The 15,906-nt window shown below is 39.1% G+C and overlaps 1 protein-coding gene across 1 annotated transcript in view; it reads right to left on the bottom strand.

The window, feature by feature from the left end:
* Positions 1-15,906, bottom strand: part of Pcsk1 (proprotein convertase subtilisin/kexin type 1) — a 43,303-nt gene that overhangs the window by 15,863 nt on the left and 11,534 nt on the right. The window contains exons 4-9 of the mRNA XM_070031041.1: positions 15,266-15,412; positions 13,558-13,634; positions 8,140-8,228; positions 4,930-5,102; positions 2,596-2,808; positions 206-306 (exon numbers count right to left, since the gene is read on the bottom strand). Coding sequence (XP_069887142.1) covers positions 206-306; positions 2,596-2,808; positions 4,930-5,102; positions 8,140-8,228; positions 13,558-13,634; positions 15,266-15,412 — 800 coding nt within the window. The remainder of the gene's footprint in view (positions 1-205; positions 307-2,595; positions 2,809-4,929; positions 5,103-8,139; positions 8,229-13,557; positions 13,635-15,265; positions 15,413-15,906) is intronic.

Below are 15,906 nucleotides of genomic sequence, written 5' to 3'. Positions count from 1 at the left end.
TATTCAGGCCCCACACTTTTTGTCTGTTGAGTCTACATTGACAGGTTAAGAATGGTTATCTCTAAGAGGCAGAAAGAGAGTTTGCCTTGTTTTGTGCAGTTTTCCAACTGTTCTCCAGTAACCACCTATTTGGGAAATAATGTATGCTACTAGAAAGAAGAAATAGTGTCAGTGAAAAGGTGATGAACAGCTTTCTGGGACTTACTTTGCTTCCAAAGCCAGAGCAAAGATGCCAGCAGCCAGGGGTGCAGAGGCCGAGGTGCCTGTGTGGGTCTCAGTGCAGTCATTGTGCAGGTCAGCACTTGTCTGGATGGCATCAGGAAGGAGAGAAAGATGGGGACACATGAGGAGGGTGACAGGGTAGCCATACTGAAACCTGCATCTGCTATGAACAGGAAACTCAGCTGATTCGATTCCCCACTTCCTCCTCTAAGCCATGAGCGGATGTTTGCCATCTGCTGATATTTTAGTTCACTTTCCTCTATATGCAACTTGTCTGTAATTCTGGCAGCAAGATGCCTTTTCTGGGGATGAAACACTCCCACTATGAATATTCTCTTCTGTGATTCCCAAACGAAATGCTGTCTATAAAAAAAGGAACTATTTCAAAATCCTGTGAATCATACTGGCCCATTAATCATCGGGTCCATTGTGTTTGGTCTGGCAAATTTAGAAATTCTGCCTCATGCAAAATTCCCATTGGCCTTCCGATAGATAATCTGTCTGCCTCTATGGCACAGAAATGTGATCTTTGCCACATGAAATGCTCACACAGATGTTGCTTAGTATAGTTTGCACTCCCTGTTCAGTAGATTGGACAATTAGTAGTGGTTTTCCACATTTTCACTTTGATGGAAATAGTGTGAAAGCATTTTATGCAGGATATTACTGCATATAAAGAATTATGTAGAGTAACTCTGAGGTAATGAAGTTACTGAGATGAAGCAAAAAAAGATTTCCAATTAGTCTACATTAAGGACTTTTGAGTGCTGCCGGCTGAACAGACAGTTGGGCGAAAGGACTCCTAACAAGCTGCCCATCCGTGCGGCAGTGCTATAATTTTTAGCTAGAGATTTCAGTGTGTAGGAGTAAGGTGTAAAAAAACATATTCTATTAGCACCTCCTTTGGCTTCCCACTTAGAGTCATGGATTTCTCACGCTGTAGTGGCTGTGCTCCTCAGAGAGTTGCAGAAGCAAAGATGCCCTTTTTACCTGTTGACGCAAATAAACTCCCAGAGGTGACTATACTGAGGAAGACGCTTGCGTAAGGAAAAAAAAAAGCCATTTGGAACTAGCTGGAAGGATCTCAAATAGAATCCACCAGCTGTCTCTTTCAGAGCTGCTTTACCTATGAAGGGATCTTTACAAAGGTAGAAAATCTTTCTCCTGCTCGGGTGCCAGGTGGTGCAGATAAGGGGCAGGCTGTGGAATGATGATTCTAGAAATCGTAACAGGCCATTTTCTAAAGGCAGCTCTGGTCACCCAGGGAAATGGAAAGAGCCAGAGGCTTAGAACGCAAGTGAAGAATCTGCCCCTTTCAAAGGCTAAAGCCTGCTATAAAGAAGCCTTGGGTAGAATGTCACTGTCTGTTATTATTCAAGTAACTGGACATAGAATATGTTTGTGAGGAGTCTGGCACTTCTAAGTGGAGACACAGCTTTGCTGCCTTCATTAGTTACAGAAACACTCAGTTACAGAACAGTGATCCTGTGTGAAGATGGTATTAGTGCTCATCATTATGTTGAAATGCCATGAATGGGAACTGTGTATACATTCCAAGGTAATTATTATTGGGGTTTCTGCACATCTAATTGGATTGTAACCTGCTATTTTATTGAGATTCGAATCTACATAATTTAAGCTACATGGGGCTTTCTGTGTCCAAGGTTAATTTTGAGGCTTTGGAATTTTTTAATTAGAAGTGCTTCTCTTTGTTCTCAAAGCCTTCATCATCATATCCTTGAAGGGAAATCTAGTAATTTCCCTAGGCATTCTGACTCTTGGAAGTAAGGCCCAGGGCGCAGGTCAGTGCAAACGGGGGCTGCCGGCATTCTCAGAGCATGTAAGCTCCCTGAGCTGCCTGCCAAGCTGCTGTGAAGTTCACATCAGGGGAAATTGAGACTGTTATTTCCCTTCAGGTCATCTGTTCTTTGGAAGCATCACTGGTACAGATACTGTATTTTTATCATTTGCTGAAGGGCGAGTCAGATTCTATCCCTGCTATTAAAGGATCAGTAAGTACAAGGGTGACAAATCCCCTACAACCCCGAAATCTCCTTTTAGCCTGTTTGCAGAGAAGCATCAGACCAGCAGAGAAGCCATTTGGAGACTCTGCCGTATATAATGACAGGTTTGGTGGTTTTTCAGGGCTGAGTTTAAAAAATGAGAGAGGCAAGATCATCTTGGCAGAAGTGTCATTATCCCTGGAGAGAAAATGTCCCAATATGGGCCAGCCTTTCCAGTGAGTAAGCATCAGTCTCCCTGACTGAAACACTGAGTTGAAGCAAACCAATTCTATCAAAGGTCAGTTTGCAGGATTGTTCTGCAGTCATGCTTTCCTACCTAGACAGAGATACTTAGACAAATGCAACATACGATTCTCTGGTCAGTATAATCCCCGCTGCTGTAGGAGGTGGCCAGTGTGGAGGAGCACTTCTCAGCATACCAGGGTGAGAGACCTTGCTGGGAAGCACTGCTGATGGAGATGGTGTAGATGCTGTCCGTGTAACCATCACAGTCACAATTATCTCCCTGGCGCCCTCCATTTCCAGAAGCCCAGACAAAGATAGAACCCTTTCCTTGTCTCCCCTAAAGGAAAAACCAGAATAGGTGACATCTATTATCATCTGTTGGGGTCACCCAAGGAAGTTTCCCATAAATACGTGCACGAGCTTTGCAATTATTAGAGCTTTATCTTTCACCCTACATCTTCTAGCATCAGCGTCAGAAATCTCACTAATTTGAACATTATAAACTAAGATATTCTGGTCCTGACAGCCTTTGACAATCTGTGCCCTCTCTAGGGTGGGGCAGAGCAAGCATTTTTGTCTCTTTATTTCATTATGCAGATTCAAAATCTAGCCTTTAGCACTTGTTCACAATTTTTGCCACTCTTCCCTTGGCGTCTGACACTGTACTTGAATGTTTGAACTCACTCTCTTTCTTTCTGCTCCAGTCTTCTGCCTGACTGATAGAATGACAAAATCAGGCATTATTCAGAACTGCTTGGCAGCTGTATTAAAGGAACTCTTCAACTGAATGGAACTCGTCAAGGCCACTCTTTCTATGATTTTTCAATCTGTGTCCTCCAAAGTTTCTACTTTTGTCTTTGCTTGTAAAGTGCAAGGACTTAGAATCTATGCAAGAATGTAGAGCCAAGTGACAGAGTGACAAATGAGGCCCATGTAGAGGGACCGTGTAGAGGAAGGTGACACATTGTTGTATTGGAGAATATACGTTCAAAATAGTAGGGAGAAATCTGGGCACTGGTGGCTCACGCCTATGATCCTAGCTCTCAGGAGGCTGAGATCTGAAGATTGAGGTTCAAAGCCAACCTAAGCAAGAAAGTTCATGAGACTCTTATCTCCAATAAGTTGCCAAAAATGCTGGAAGTGGTACTGTGGCTCAAGTGGTAGAGCATGTGCCTTGGGCCAAAGAAGCTCAGAGACAGCACCCAAGCTCTGAGTTTAAGCCCCAGGACCTGCAAAAAACAAGACACTAAAGCAGCAGAAAAATGAGAAAGGTGGAAGACATAAGAGGTATTCTTAAAATATCTTAAAAGTTATGCGTCTCTATTCCATGTTAAACCCAAACAAGGAAGGTCTGTAACCCTGAGCTTCCATTCTTCTGAAGAATGATTTGGCTTTCCAGTTGTGTTTAAAATTGGGAAGATTTTACCAAGAAATTCACCAGCTTATTCAGTGGTACAGTGGTTGCTTAGCATATGTGAGGCCCTAGGCTTAATTAATCCCACATGTACATATGTGTGTATAAAATATAAATGAATATGTAAATTACAAACATATACTTTGGGACTATCACATACTTTACAAATTTTTCTGTATATATATATATATATATATATATATATATATATATATATATATATATATATATATGAGACTTGAACTCAGGGCTTTATGCTTTCACTTGTCTTTTTTGATCAAAATTGGAACTCTACCATTTGAGTAGCAACATCTCCACTTCCAGCTTTTTGTTAGTTAATTGAAGATAAGAGTTCTTATAAACTTTTCTGACTGGGATGGCTTTGAACCATGATCCTTGGCCTTCAGCCTCCCAAGTACCCAGAATTAGAGGTATAAGCCATGAGTGCCAGTTTCATTCTCTCTGTCTCTCTCTCTGTGTGTCTCTCTCTCTTTCTCTCTCTCTCTCTTTCTCTCTCTCTCCATCTCTCTCTTTGTTTGTAATGTTGTGTTGAATCTAGAGCCTCAGACTTACTAGGCAAACCACAGTTCTATCATGAACACTCCAGCTTTATGCACTTATTAAACACTGTGAACTACCTATAAGTTACTATGAAAAGAGATTCAGAGTCTTCCTTCCTAGTAGGAAGGACTGCATATTTATGTTAATTAAACAAAAAGTCTAAGAAGAGGGCTGGGAAGGTGGCTCAGTGGTAGACTGCTTGCCTTGCATGCATGAGGCCCTTGGTTCGATTCCTCAGCACCACATAAGCAGAAAAAGCTGGAAGTGGCACTGTGGCTCAAGTGGTACAAAACTAGCCTTGAGCTGAAGAGCTGAGGGACAGTGCACAGGCCCAGAGTTCAGGCCCCACAACAGACAAAAAAAAAAGTTTAAGAAGAGTCTTTAATAAAGGTGAGAAGAAAAGGATTTCACCATCATTTCTTTCCCATGTAGCCTAAGTTTTTTCCCTTCTTTTCATGTGTGAGTCTGTGTTAAGCATATTACCTGTTTGACACCATACTCAAAAGCTTTTTGGGCTAGTCTACCAGGCCCCTCCACAGTTTTCCCATCATCATTAGGGCCCCAGCTTGCACTGTAAATATCCACATGTCCAGGGTTGAATCCAATTGAACTGGCCTCAATAGCATCCGTCACAATGCCATCCAGCATTCTGATGCCTGAGCAAAGCAAAGAAACAAACACAAAGGTTGATATCAGTGTGGACTTACAGAAAAGCAGATTTCTCTTTATTCTTATTTTTAAAGAACTAAAAAGAGTCAAAATCAGTTTCTGTCCAGAATGAGGGTAGTAATGGAGAGGGGAAGTTGTAAAGGAGGGTGAATACTGTAGAAATACTTTTAGTACCTTATGAAAAAGAAACGACAGAGCTTGCAGGTAGTAGTTTTGGAAAGAGAGAAGGCGGGAGAATGGTGGAGAAGTTGAGTCTGATGAAGATACAGTGCACACATCTATGGACATGTCAAGATGAAATATTGTTGTACAATGAATTAATATTGATAAGCATGTTTACAGTAAAGTACATACTGAGCACTAAAAGAAAAACAAATCAAGATAACCTCTGGATGTTTTCAATGCCTGTGACCCAGCTACTCAGCCCAGAAGAGAAGGGAAGTCAGTGACCCTGCAAACTTCACTACCTGCCCTTTAGAGATGATATCATGCATTGTGTAGCAGCTGTGCAGTCTTTGTTCCCTTGCTTGTTTGTTTGTCAAGGCTCTGTTCCCAGTAAAACCCCTGAGGTTGAAAGCAAGTAGTATCCTTGAGGGAGAGGAAGTGGCTATGGTTGCCAATCAATTATAAATATCTTCCTTTCCTCCCTCCCTCCCTCCCTCTCTGACCCAACATAATAATAGAAAAGCTTTCAGAGAAAAAAGAAATCAAACAGCCTTCCCTCAATGCACCTGCTCATGACTGTGTTACAAATGGCTGTGGCCATACAAGGACCCTGATGGGAAACTGTGCAGCTTGAAAAGATCCATTCCATAATAGGAAACTAACAAATAGGGAAAGAACTCTTGTTTCTAAGCACTGATTAAAAATAACCCGGAGGCCATTCTTTTATGTGTTTGCTAAGAAACATTTTCAGGGAATATGCTTCCTTTTCTTCTAAGTAATCTCAAGGATGAAATCATTGCCACAGACTTCACTCCAGCGGGGGAATCATTTTTCATCAGGAGAAGGTGGACGTGGTAGCTCTTTGTGTTTTCCAACACGCTGTCACCTATCATCAGACTCATGAATTCAAGAGCCAGAAAGGGAAAAGCAATTTGGACAGTACAGGCAAATACCTGGTTATTCCTAGTGTCAGGCTAATAGAGCAATAGAGTGTACAACCTCAGATTTTCATGCTACTATTTACTATGGAGCAAAGGTAAATGAACATATAATTGACATGTTTAGTGAAAGTCTTGTGGGTTTTTTTTTCTTAAGAATTGCATTTGGTGAAAAAAAATTAGATCTCCTTTTTATAGCTTTGTAATCTAGACCAAGACTCTTAACTTCTCTATGCCTCAGTTTCTTCAACTGTAAAATATAGATAACAACTTATATGCATTTAGGCTACTTTACATAGAGCTATTATGCCACAGGCATGACACATATGAACTCATCTACCTTTAAGACCATTGATGTAGGTGATATAATTTGCTGCATTTTGGCTAGAAATTCACTGTGATTTGCCTAAGACCACCTTGCTTAGAATAGGAAACCTGGATTTGAACCCTAAAACTCTGGCACCCACTCTATCCTACTTCTGCATTATGTTGCTGGTAATAGGTGCCTAATAAATAAAAATAATTGTTTATATTGAGGCCAGATCATCCAAGGATGGAAAAATGAAAAAAAAAATAGGAGGCTTAAGGTCACAAGTGTTGTGTTTCAGTTCCACACTCAGTAGGTTCTATTATTTTAATTTTTTTTGCTCGATTCTTCTTCAGAATGAAGGACCAGATGATTCCCTTAAAACTTTAGAAGTAAATTCTTTACCTACTCAATTACATATTTTTTACTTCTGCTTTCAGTTTCTTTAGATTAGCACAGTGCTTTGAAGATGCCAATGTGAAAGAAATTAGGAATGTTACTTAAAAATCTAAGAGCCTAGTACATTAGTAGAAGTATGTATATTATCTGTCTGTCTGTCTATCTGTCTATCTGTCTATCTATCTATCTATCTATCTATCTATCTATCTATCTATCTATCTATCTATCTATCTATCTATCTGTCTGTCTGTCTGTCTATCTATCTATCAACCAATGAACCTTCTTCCTATCTATCATCTCTGCCTGTCCATCTACCCATATACCAGGATGTATATTTATTTGGTTGCTAACCAAATTCGGGTTTGTTCTATATAGACTTTAATCAGATTTTACTGTAACAACATGCTTTATAAATGATTTCTTTTGTGGTTATAGATTTTGAAAATCAAAGTTCAAAATGCATTATGTGAAAGCTTGAAGGAGAGAAAGGAGACAATTTTCATCTTCTCTGTTCATGCTTAAAACCACTCTCCACTCTTCCTCACTCTTTACCCCTCAACATTGGAACATTAACTTCATCAATAGGTTTTCCTGCCTTCCCACTGGATTCAGCCAGCTGGAGACACCAGAAGGATGGAAAGAATGAGGTCTAATTCCCCTAGATCCTTCCTGTCCAGAAGCAGCTCTGAGGTTTTGTTCAAGACCATAACTCCTATCCACTGGCTCTTTCTATGGCAACAGTTTTCTCTCTCTACTTCCCACCCAGTTCTCTCTTTAATCATTTGAGCCTAAACAGTGATAGTATTTTCTAATATTCATTAGTCCCTTGTTGGTTTCTTCTAAATCATGTAAATAGTTTCTTTATTAAATATTCTCAATTACTGTATTGGGATGAAAGGTAACCTTTGGCTATTTAATATAACAAGAATGTATGTAAAATTTCTTGGTGAAGCTGTTCTTTGCTAAAAAATGACGCACTGCTACTGCTAGGAAAATCTGCCTAAATTTACCCCCTCCTTCTGGTCTCTTAGCAAGCACTCAAAAACTTTCCTTCCTAAATCAGAACATAGAGAAAATTAGACTTCATTCAAATGCTATTCAAGATTTCCATTATTTTCCCTGTAAAGATATATAGGCTATATTCAGCTATCCATTTTCTAGGAATCCAGAGCCACTGATTTGCTTGCAAACCATAGCAACAACCCCATGCTTTACCTCCAACTTTGGAATTGTATGCAATGCCAACTCCACATTTGTGATTATTTGCTTGCATGGCAATTTCGCCCGCACATCTGGTCCCGTGTCTAAAAATTAAAAAGAATTATAAAACATAAATGTGAGTAAATATTTACTATACAGATAAGTATGTGAGTTTTACATGTGAATCCATTCACTTTTTTATCAACCTTACTGCTGATAAAAAGTTAATAGATTACCACTAGAATTATTTTATTTTTGTCAGTACTGGTGATTAAAGCCAAGGACTTACACTTGGAAAGCAGTCAGGCCATACTTCCAACCCTTTTGGACTTGGTCATTTTCCATTTATGCCCAAGTCGCCTGGGCTGAGATCCGCCTACTTGTGCTTCCTCATATGCTGATGATCATAGGTACATACCCCCAAGCCCAGCCATGTGCTTCTCCTTCCTGTGCCTGGATACCAGACACGTCACCTCGCACAGCTATTGAATGAGATGGCATCTTGAGAACTTTTATGTCCAGGCTGACCCCAAATCACAATCCTTGTATGTCCACCTTTCACATTGCTAGGAGTACAGCTTTGAGCCACCATGGCTGGTCAAAATTTGTTTAGACAAAGGGAACATATATTTAGGCCAAAATACATGAGTTCAAATTCTGGTTTCTGCCACTAATTGCTGGTGTGACCTTGAGTAGTCGTGAAAATCCCATGAGATGCTTATATCAAGCATTTAAGATTGTTGATGGAATATATTAGGAACCCAATGTGTTAGCTATTGACAGGATAGTGAGAACTCTGATGCTCTTGATCAATGTTGCAGACATGACTTTTGCTTCTTATTCCATGGATATGAAGTGGTTCCTCACTAATGTTGTCTTGAACGATCACTGGACCAGCATTATTGGAATATGGTAGAACAGAATCCCTTGTAAGCCTCTGTCACCTAAATCTTATCAGAATTTTCTGATTATAAGATGAACATGAGATTTTCTCAGGACACTGCAGACTAATTGGAAAACAGAGCACCCTCAAACTCTGGCTGAGGCAGTTTGCAACTGGGCAAAGAGCCTAAGTGATTATTTAGAGTATTTGGTAGAGGAGCTCTGTCTCTAAGATATGCAAGATCCCATCATTAATGTATCAGTTCTGCTATTGTAGGGATAATAATTGTCTGTTCCAATACCAGCCTGACTCAGAAAGACTAATTGCTGAGGGAATATTAATATGAATCCATTTCATAAACTCAATCTAATGCAGAAGGTAGAAGCACCTGGGGGTGATGTGAAGGCAGCTGGTGACTTATCCATTGATTTCATATTCAGACATAGACATAAAGGAAGGAAGGATTATCTCTCAGAAATACCACCCAGCTACTTTTAACAGTATGACTAGAATCGCTTATTAACTCAGGATATTATATATAATATACAATATATATATATAATATTCCAAATATTCTGTCTCAAGCTTTCCCTGAAATGTATGTCCAGAAGTACCACTGTTTATACTTCTATTTGTACATGATGGGGACAGGACCTAAGATAGTAAAAGAAGCCAGTACAAGTCTCCAGTCTAAAAAGACTTGAAAACATCTTCAACACTGCCTCTGTCAACAACAAAGAGATGTAATATGACACCACCTATTATGTATCTGTGTTTATACACTGGGAATTGACTTTCTTAGTGAAAATTGTAGTCAGATCATACTACAAACACAGCTTGATTTCTCTCTCCTGTTATTCTCACTTCCCACAGTCATACACTGACAAAAGGGAAGATCTTATCAAAGTGTTTCCATGTCATCCTTCACAGACCCACAGATCTTTTTCTTTGCTACATCAGGCACTGAGATAAGACAGCTCTCTATTAACTTAGAACAAAGGTGGCAATTGGCATTTAAATAAACCAATTTTTAAAAACCCCAGTGCATAATACAGTTTAAAGACTGCTATTATTCTGGCTAAAATATCCTGATCACACATGGTATTGAGCATACAATAATCTGTAATTGATGTTAAAATTTTGAATAAAGACCCATGCTAGTTTAATAGTAAGTTTTATGATTAAATGATTCTTTTGATTTGCAGAGAAACATTCAAATCTGGCTTCTACTAGTTTCATTTACATAGTAATAAAGGACATTGGAAATAGAGATAATTTGAAGAGATAATCTCCTTGGAATTGGGAGGTAATAGGTCTCAAATTGCTAGAAAGGCTAACAAAATGGGACCATTCTTATGCCCTACTTAGGGGATTTGTGTCTGACAACACACTAGAAGAGCAACTCTTTGTTACTGTATCTTCTGATAAATGATAAAGATGCTATCTTTATGGCTGATAGTCAAGAGGGCTCTGAATTAGCTGAGAAAATTGACTTGTCATTGTTGCTTCTTTTCCTCTCAAATGATTCTGTTCTTGTGCTGATTTTTCATTGAAATAAGGTTTCTCAGTTACTGCGCAGCACTACTCGGTGGATCATCATTATCACCCCTGTTATTGTCATTATTATAATCATTATCTCCTCAGCAAACATTTAACTTTTTATTGTATCAAGCAGTGTCCATTACAAAAGATATGTGTGTGAAAACACATGTAATCCCCATAATAACACAATTTAGTTGACTACCCTTTATTAAAACATTAAAACCAAAGCACAAAGTTGTTAAATTGTTCAGTCATTTAAGTATAAGTAGAAGATCTAAGATTTGATCTAACTTGTCTCTGAAGTCTGTTCTTATCTATTGAGGTATATCCTCCATGCCATGTGCTAGGTCTATAGCAGCGAATGCTCTGGAACTTCAGACTTTTCTGGCATAAAATAAATATTATCTAAGGTGTTTGGGAGCTCTTTAAACTGGAGAAAATGTATCTATTATAAAGGTGCTATGAATTTTCTCCCTATGTAGAGGTAGGAAGAGAAGAAGTTCTGCTTTAATTTGTATCTGGAATATCCTCTAAAGGCCCATGTTGTCCCCAGCTTGGCACTACTGGAAGGTGGTGAAACCCTGAAGAAGCGGAAGCTACTGGGAGCTTTTAGGTGATTGGTGACATGTCAATCCCGTCTAAAAGTGATTGTAGGACATAGGTCTCTTCTGTCTTTGCCACCATGAGAGACACACTTCTGTCATGCTGTACTGTCGTAAGTCAAACAGCAACACAACTCTCTGGCTATGGGCTAAAACTTCAAAAACTGTGAATTAGTTTTTCAAAGGTAATTTGTTTTAGATATTTGACAATGATGTGAAGCTAAACACAAGGTCTTAAGTCTTCTTTCTCATAATCAGAGGAATTTTAGAGTAGCTTTCTATCGACTATCACCTGCTTTGCAGTCACTACAAAAGTTAGCATCTATATTGGCCCCTGTCTGCTTAAGAAGGAGATACACGGCCTATCAGAGAGGATGTCACCTCTAAATTAGTTCTGGTAGCTTCAAGTAGACACCCCTCTCCAGACCTTCATGTCTTAACAAGAAGATTGAAATAAAAATTATAAGAAATTTTACAATTTAATAATTCTAAGAAAGTGGCTCCTGTTTTCTAAGCACTATTATTGACTATTTCCACAGGAAGTTTCTTTCAGAAATGTTGGCAGCACACACCTTATCTCCCAGTCTAGGGGACAAAAACAGTAGAGACAGAGAGGGGAGGTTTCCCTATCACTCTCTCTATATCTATATCTATATCTATAAAACCAGCAGACAGCTGCTTCCTAGATTAACATTATAAGGCTAGACTTCAAATGAGCAGATGCTCCTGAAAAGCTTACCCACTCTTCACCTAGAAATATGGTTTAAAGTGTGTCTAAGACACTCTATTTTGCTCCCAGGTGCTTTATCAGCAGGATTGTGGTTGGAATTTTACTCCAAACCTGGAAGGGTTAAAAGGTACCAAGAGGAGCAGTAATTTTTAACCTCTCCACAGGGCCTGACCATTCTCTCCAAATAAACACATGCCTAGAAGATGAAGCCTAGTCCATATGTCCTAGCCTCTCTTCTAGGGTTATGCTGGATTTCCGAAAAGGGAAAAAACCCAAGACAAGAAATATGGCTGTTAGTAATACTGTACCAAGAGAGGCAAAGGATCGGAAGATAGTAGGACAAATGTGACTGACTCAATTTTGTTAATAATGCAAGAGATTACTAAGGAAGCATTTCATGTTTCATGTACCAAGAATTTTTTTTTACTGTTTCGTTCTTTCTAGTCCCACTTACAGCAAACAAGCCCTGACTTTGACCTTGGATTTGATCTATTTTGGTGCAAATATCTTCTGGGTAGAAAAAAATGAAGAGGAAAGTGTAAATTGTACAGTTGGGTTCTATGTGAAATGTCAGCACAAAAACCATGTCTTTGGGCCTCCCTAAGACTACAATGGAACAATGCTAATCTGATAGTAAGATGTCTTCCTCTTTTTCTTTCCTTGGCTTTGCACCCAGTAGGAACTGGAAAAGGTTACTAACCGCTCAACATCATGTCGATTGGGTTGGACTTAGAGGTTTAGCCCCAGCTGCCCTATCTCAACTGTTGTCTGCCTTGTTTTGCTAGAGGAACTGGCTAGTAATTGCAACCACCATAGACATTTGTGGGAATTTTTTCATGGGTATTTCTTTATATTTCTTTTAATGATTAACATTAACTGTCTTGATAAAAGTCAATGATTCATGGTGAAATTGGCATGGGGTGGAGGAGATGATAAGCTAAGGCTCAAAGTTTATAACTACAATGCCATAAACATGTTTACAGCTATGTAAGTACTCCATAACATTCCATAATGTGAGGAGAGCTTAATAGTAAGATATCTATTTAAAATGTGGTCTCTAAACCAACAGAACTTTCATTTTCTGCATTAAAAGCAACAGCATATGCAGCACGGGTGTTCAACATTAAAATTTTTTTGAAAGCTGAAGTTTATATTACAATTATATTTCTATTATAATTATAATTATTATATATTATATATAATAATATATTATATATTATGTTATATATTATATATTATATATAGATATATTATATATAGATATATTATATATCTATTATAATTATAATAATTATAATTATATTATATTATAATATATTTCTTTAACAAGATAAAACCATTTGTGTGCGTATGCATGAGGGTGCGTGCATGTAGTGGGGAGGGGTAGGTGGGTGGGTGCTGGTCCTGGGGCTTGAAATCAGGGCTTGGGTGCTGTCTCTGAGTTCTTTTGCCCAAGGCTGGTGCCCTACTACTGGAGCCACAACACCACTTCTGGCTTTTGGTGGTTAATTGGAGATCAGAGTCTCACAGAGTTGCCTGTCTGGGCTGTCTTCTAATTGAGATCCTCAGATCTCAGCCTCCTGAGTAGTTAGGATTACAGATGTGAGCAACTAGCACCCAGCCCAAAGCATTTTTGAAGTACTTTATTCCCTCCCCCCAAATGCACATTTACTCACTTGTTCTCATTTGTGGGGTCATATCGAGGAAATGGATCATGATCATTATCGTTAAAATCATAACTAGCCTCTGGATCCTAACGAGACAACAAAAATAATACTTTAGTATCATTTTTAGGGCATCACTTCCTGAGCTTCCTACCACTGCCTCTTTGCATCCTGGAAGATCTCTCAAAAGCTTGCATTCCAGTTTCTAGCCTAGACTCTGTACATTTATTATGCCTACAAATCAGGCAACAGTGATGAACAGAGTCAAGTGAGCCTGCATCCAATGATAAGGGAGTTTTGCCAAACTCACCTCTCATAGATGCTCACAAAGCTAGAAAAAGGGGCTGGGAAGGTGGCTCAGTGGTAGAGCGGTTGCCTTGCATGCATGAGGCCCTGGGTTCAACTCCTCAGTACCACATAAGCAGAAAAAAATGGAAGTGGCGCTGTGGCTCAAGTGGTAGAGAGCTAGCCTTGAGCTGAAGAGCTGAGGAACAGTGCCCAGACTCAGAGTTCAGTCTCCACAACCGACAAAAAAAAAAAAGCTAGAAAACGTCAGAGTTTAATAATTTCTATTGTTTCATGTTTCTGCTGAGAGTAGGGAGGCCCAGAGAAGCTGAATAACTTTCCTAAGACTATAGGATTAATAAGTGATGTGATGTCTTGCATTAATCACTGAACTCTGGGCCTGGGCGCTGTCCCTCAGCTCTTCAGCTCAAGGCTAGCACTCTACCACTTGAGCCACAGCTCCATTTCCAGTTTTTTTTGTTTGTTTTTGTTTTTGCTTATGTGGTGCTGAGGAATCAAACCCAGGGCCTCTTACATGCAAGGCAATCACTCTACCACTGAGCCGCCTTTCCAGCCTCATGCCCCCCTTTTTCAATCAAATTTCTACACTTAAATCATCTTTCACGTAGAAATTCATTAGCACTATGACTACTTCTTAGTAGTTTCAATATCTTTAATAATCCTTAATTTCTACCGTGTGCTTCCCTGTGCTAATTGTTTTTGCCTCTTTATTTCCTTGCTTTTGTCTTTGCTCTTTAGCTTTAAGTTATAGCTGGGGAATGCTAGGTGGGCAAAAGGAGTAAGAGAAAGACAAAGGGCACTCTTACAGATGAAACAGATGTGTTTCATCTGATATATCAGTCCTGATATATCAGTCCTGATATAAGGACTGATGACATATTAAGAATTCATTTTGAGTTATCTACTTCAAAAATAGTTAAGCACGCCATTTTTAATGATATATATTTTCCATTCTCTAATTAACTTTTCCTTTATCAGTGTGGCACTTCTGCCCTCTGTGATATTTCTTTGAACTTGCATGGAACGACTAACACTCACATAACTGTCATGCCTACTGAGACATAAGGGATATGAGAGGAAGACTGAAAATGATCTCAGCTATGAGGCTTGAGTTCATTATTTTATTGCTCTAAATTCTGAGTGGTTCACAGTCTGAATAGCTCTTAATAATTTAAATGGTGATATTTAAATTTTCCCAATATACATGTCCCTCACTCCACTGAATTCTTCCAATATCTACTGGTACCAAAAATGTTCAAAAGTTCATATGGTCTGATAGAAGGATGAAGGGAGGAATAATGCCTTGGATTACCATCCCAGCAGCTGGCATCAGAGTAGTTTCTCTCTGAAAGGAAGGAAAACACTGCATACCTGCATAGATAGTGATCATAGTTACAGGATGCCCCAGACTCACATAATTGGGATAAATATCTGTGTGATTCCACTCCAAGCCATCATCCAGTACGGTGATAACAACTCCTTTGCCTGTAATGCCCTTTTGCCAAACAGGTATCACATGAAGATCCAACTTGGGCAGGGCTGCAGTCATCCTGGTATCTTGCTGATTAAGAAAAAAGCATTGGTAAAAAAATCATAATTTACTTGACACAAAATGGGAACATATTCTCTGATCTGGAAACTTATCTATACGATACTCTACCATTTGTGAGTGACTAGGTAGAATGAAGAAACAAAAATGTCAGTAGGGCCAAATGAATCAGCAGAATGTGGTCCTTCTCCCTGTCATCCCAATGGAAAATCACTTGAATGGATGAATCATCTTAGCCCCCCCCCTCTTTGAACCACACAGATTTAAAGAAGTTGCTTTTATTTGTAAGGGCATACTCAACTTTTCATCTTCTGGGGCTTTATTTGAGGTTTCCATCTTCCCCCAAAGTTCTGAGCTACCATTGTCAGAATGAACTCTCAATATATTATCTGATGCATATCATTCATGCATGGCATGGATGAATTTAAAGGAATATCAGAACCTGGAATGCTCAGGAGATAGTAGTTTCTTTGGAATTGCAATTGAATTGTTGGTTTCCAAGTGTG

This window comes from Dipodomys merriami, unplaced genomic scaffold (assembly GCF_024711535.1).
Source record: "Dipodomys merriami isolate MVZ:Mamm:240054 unplaced genomic scaffold, mDipMer1.0.p SCAF_20, whole genome shotgun sequence".
Taxonomy (NCBI): domain Eukaryota; kingdom Metazoa; phylum Chordata; class Mammalia; order Rodentia; family Heteromyidae; genus Dipodomys; species Dipodomys merriami.
The sequence above is the reverse complement of the archived record's forward strand: the minus strand, read 5'-3'. Positions and strand labels throughout refer to the sequence as shown.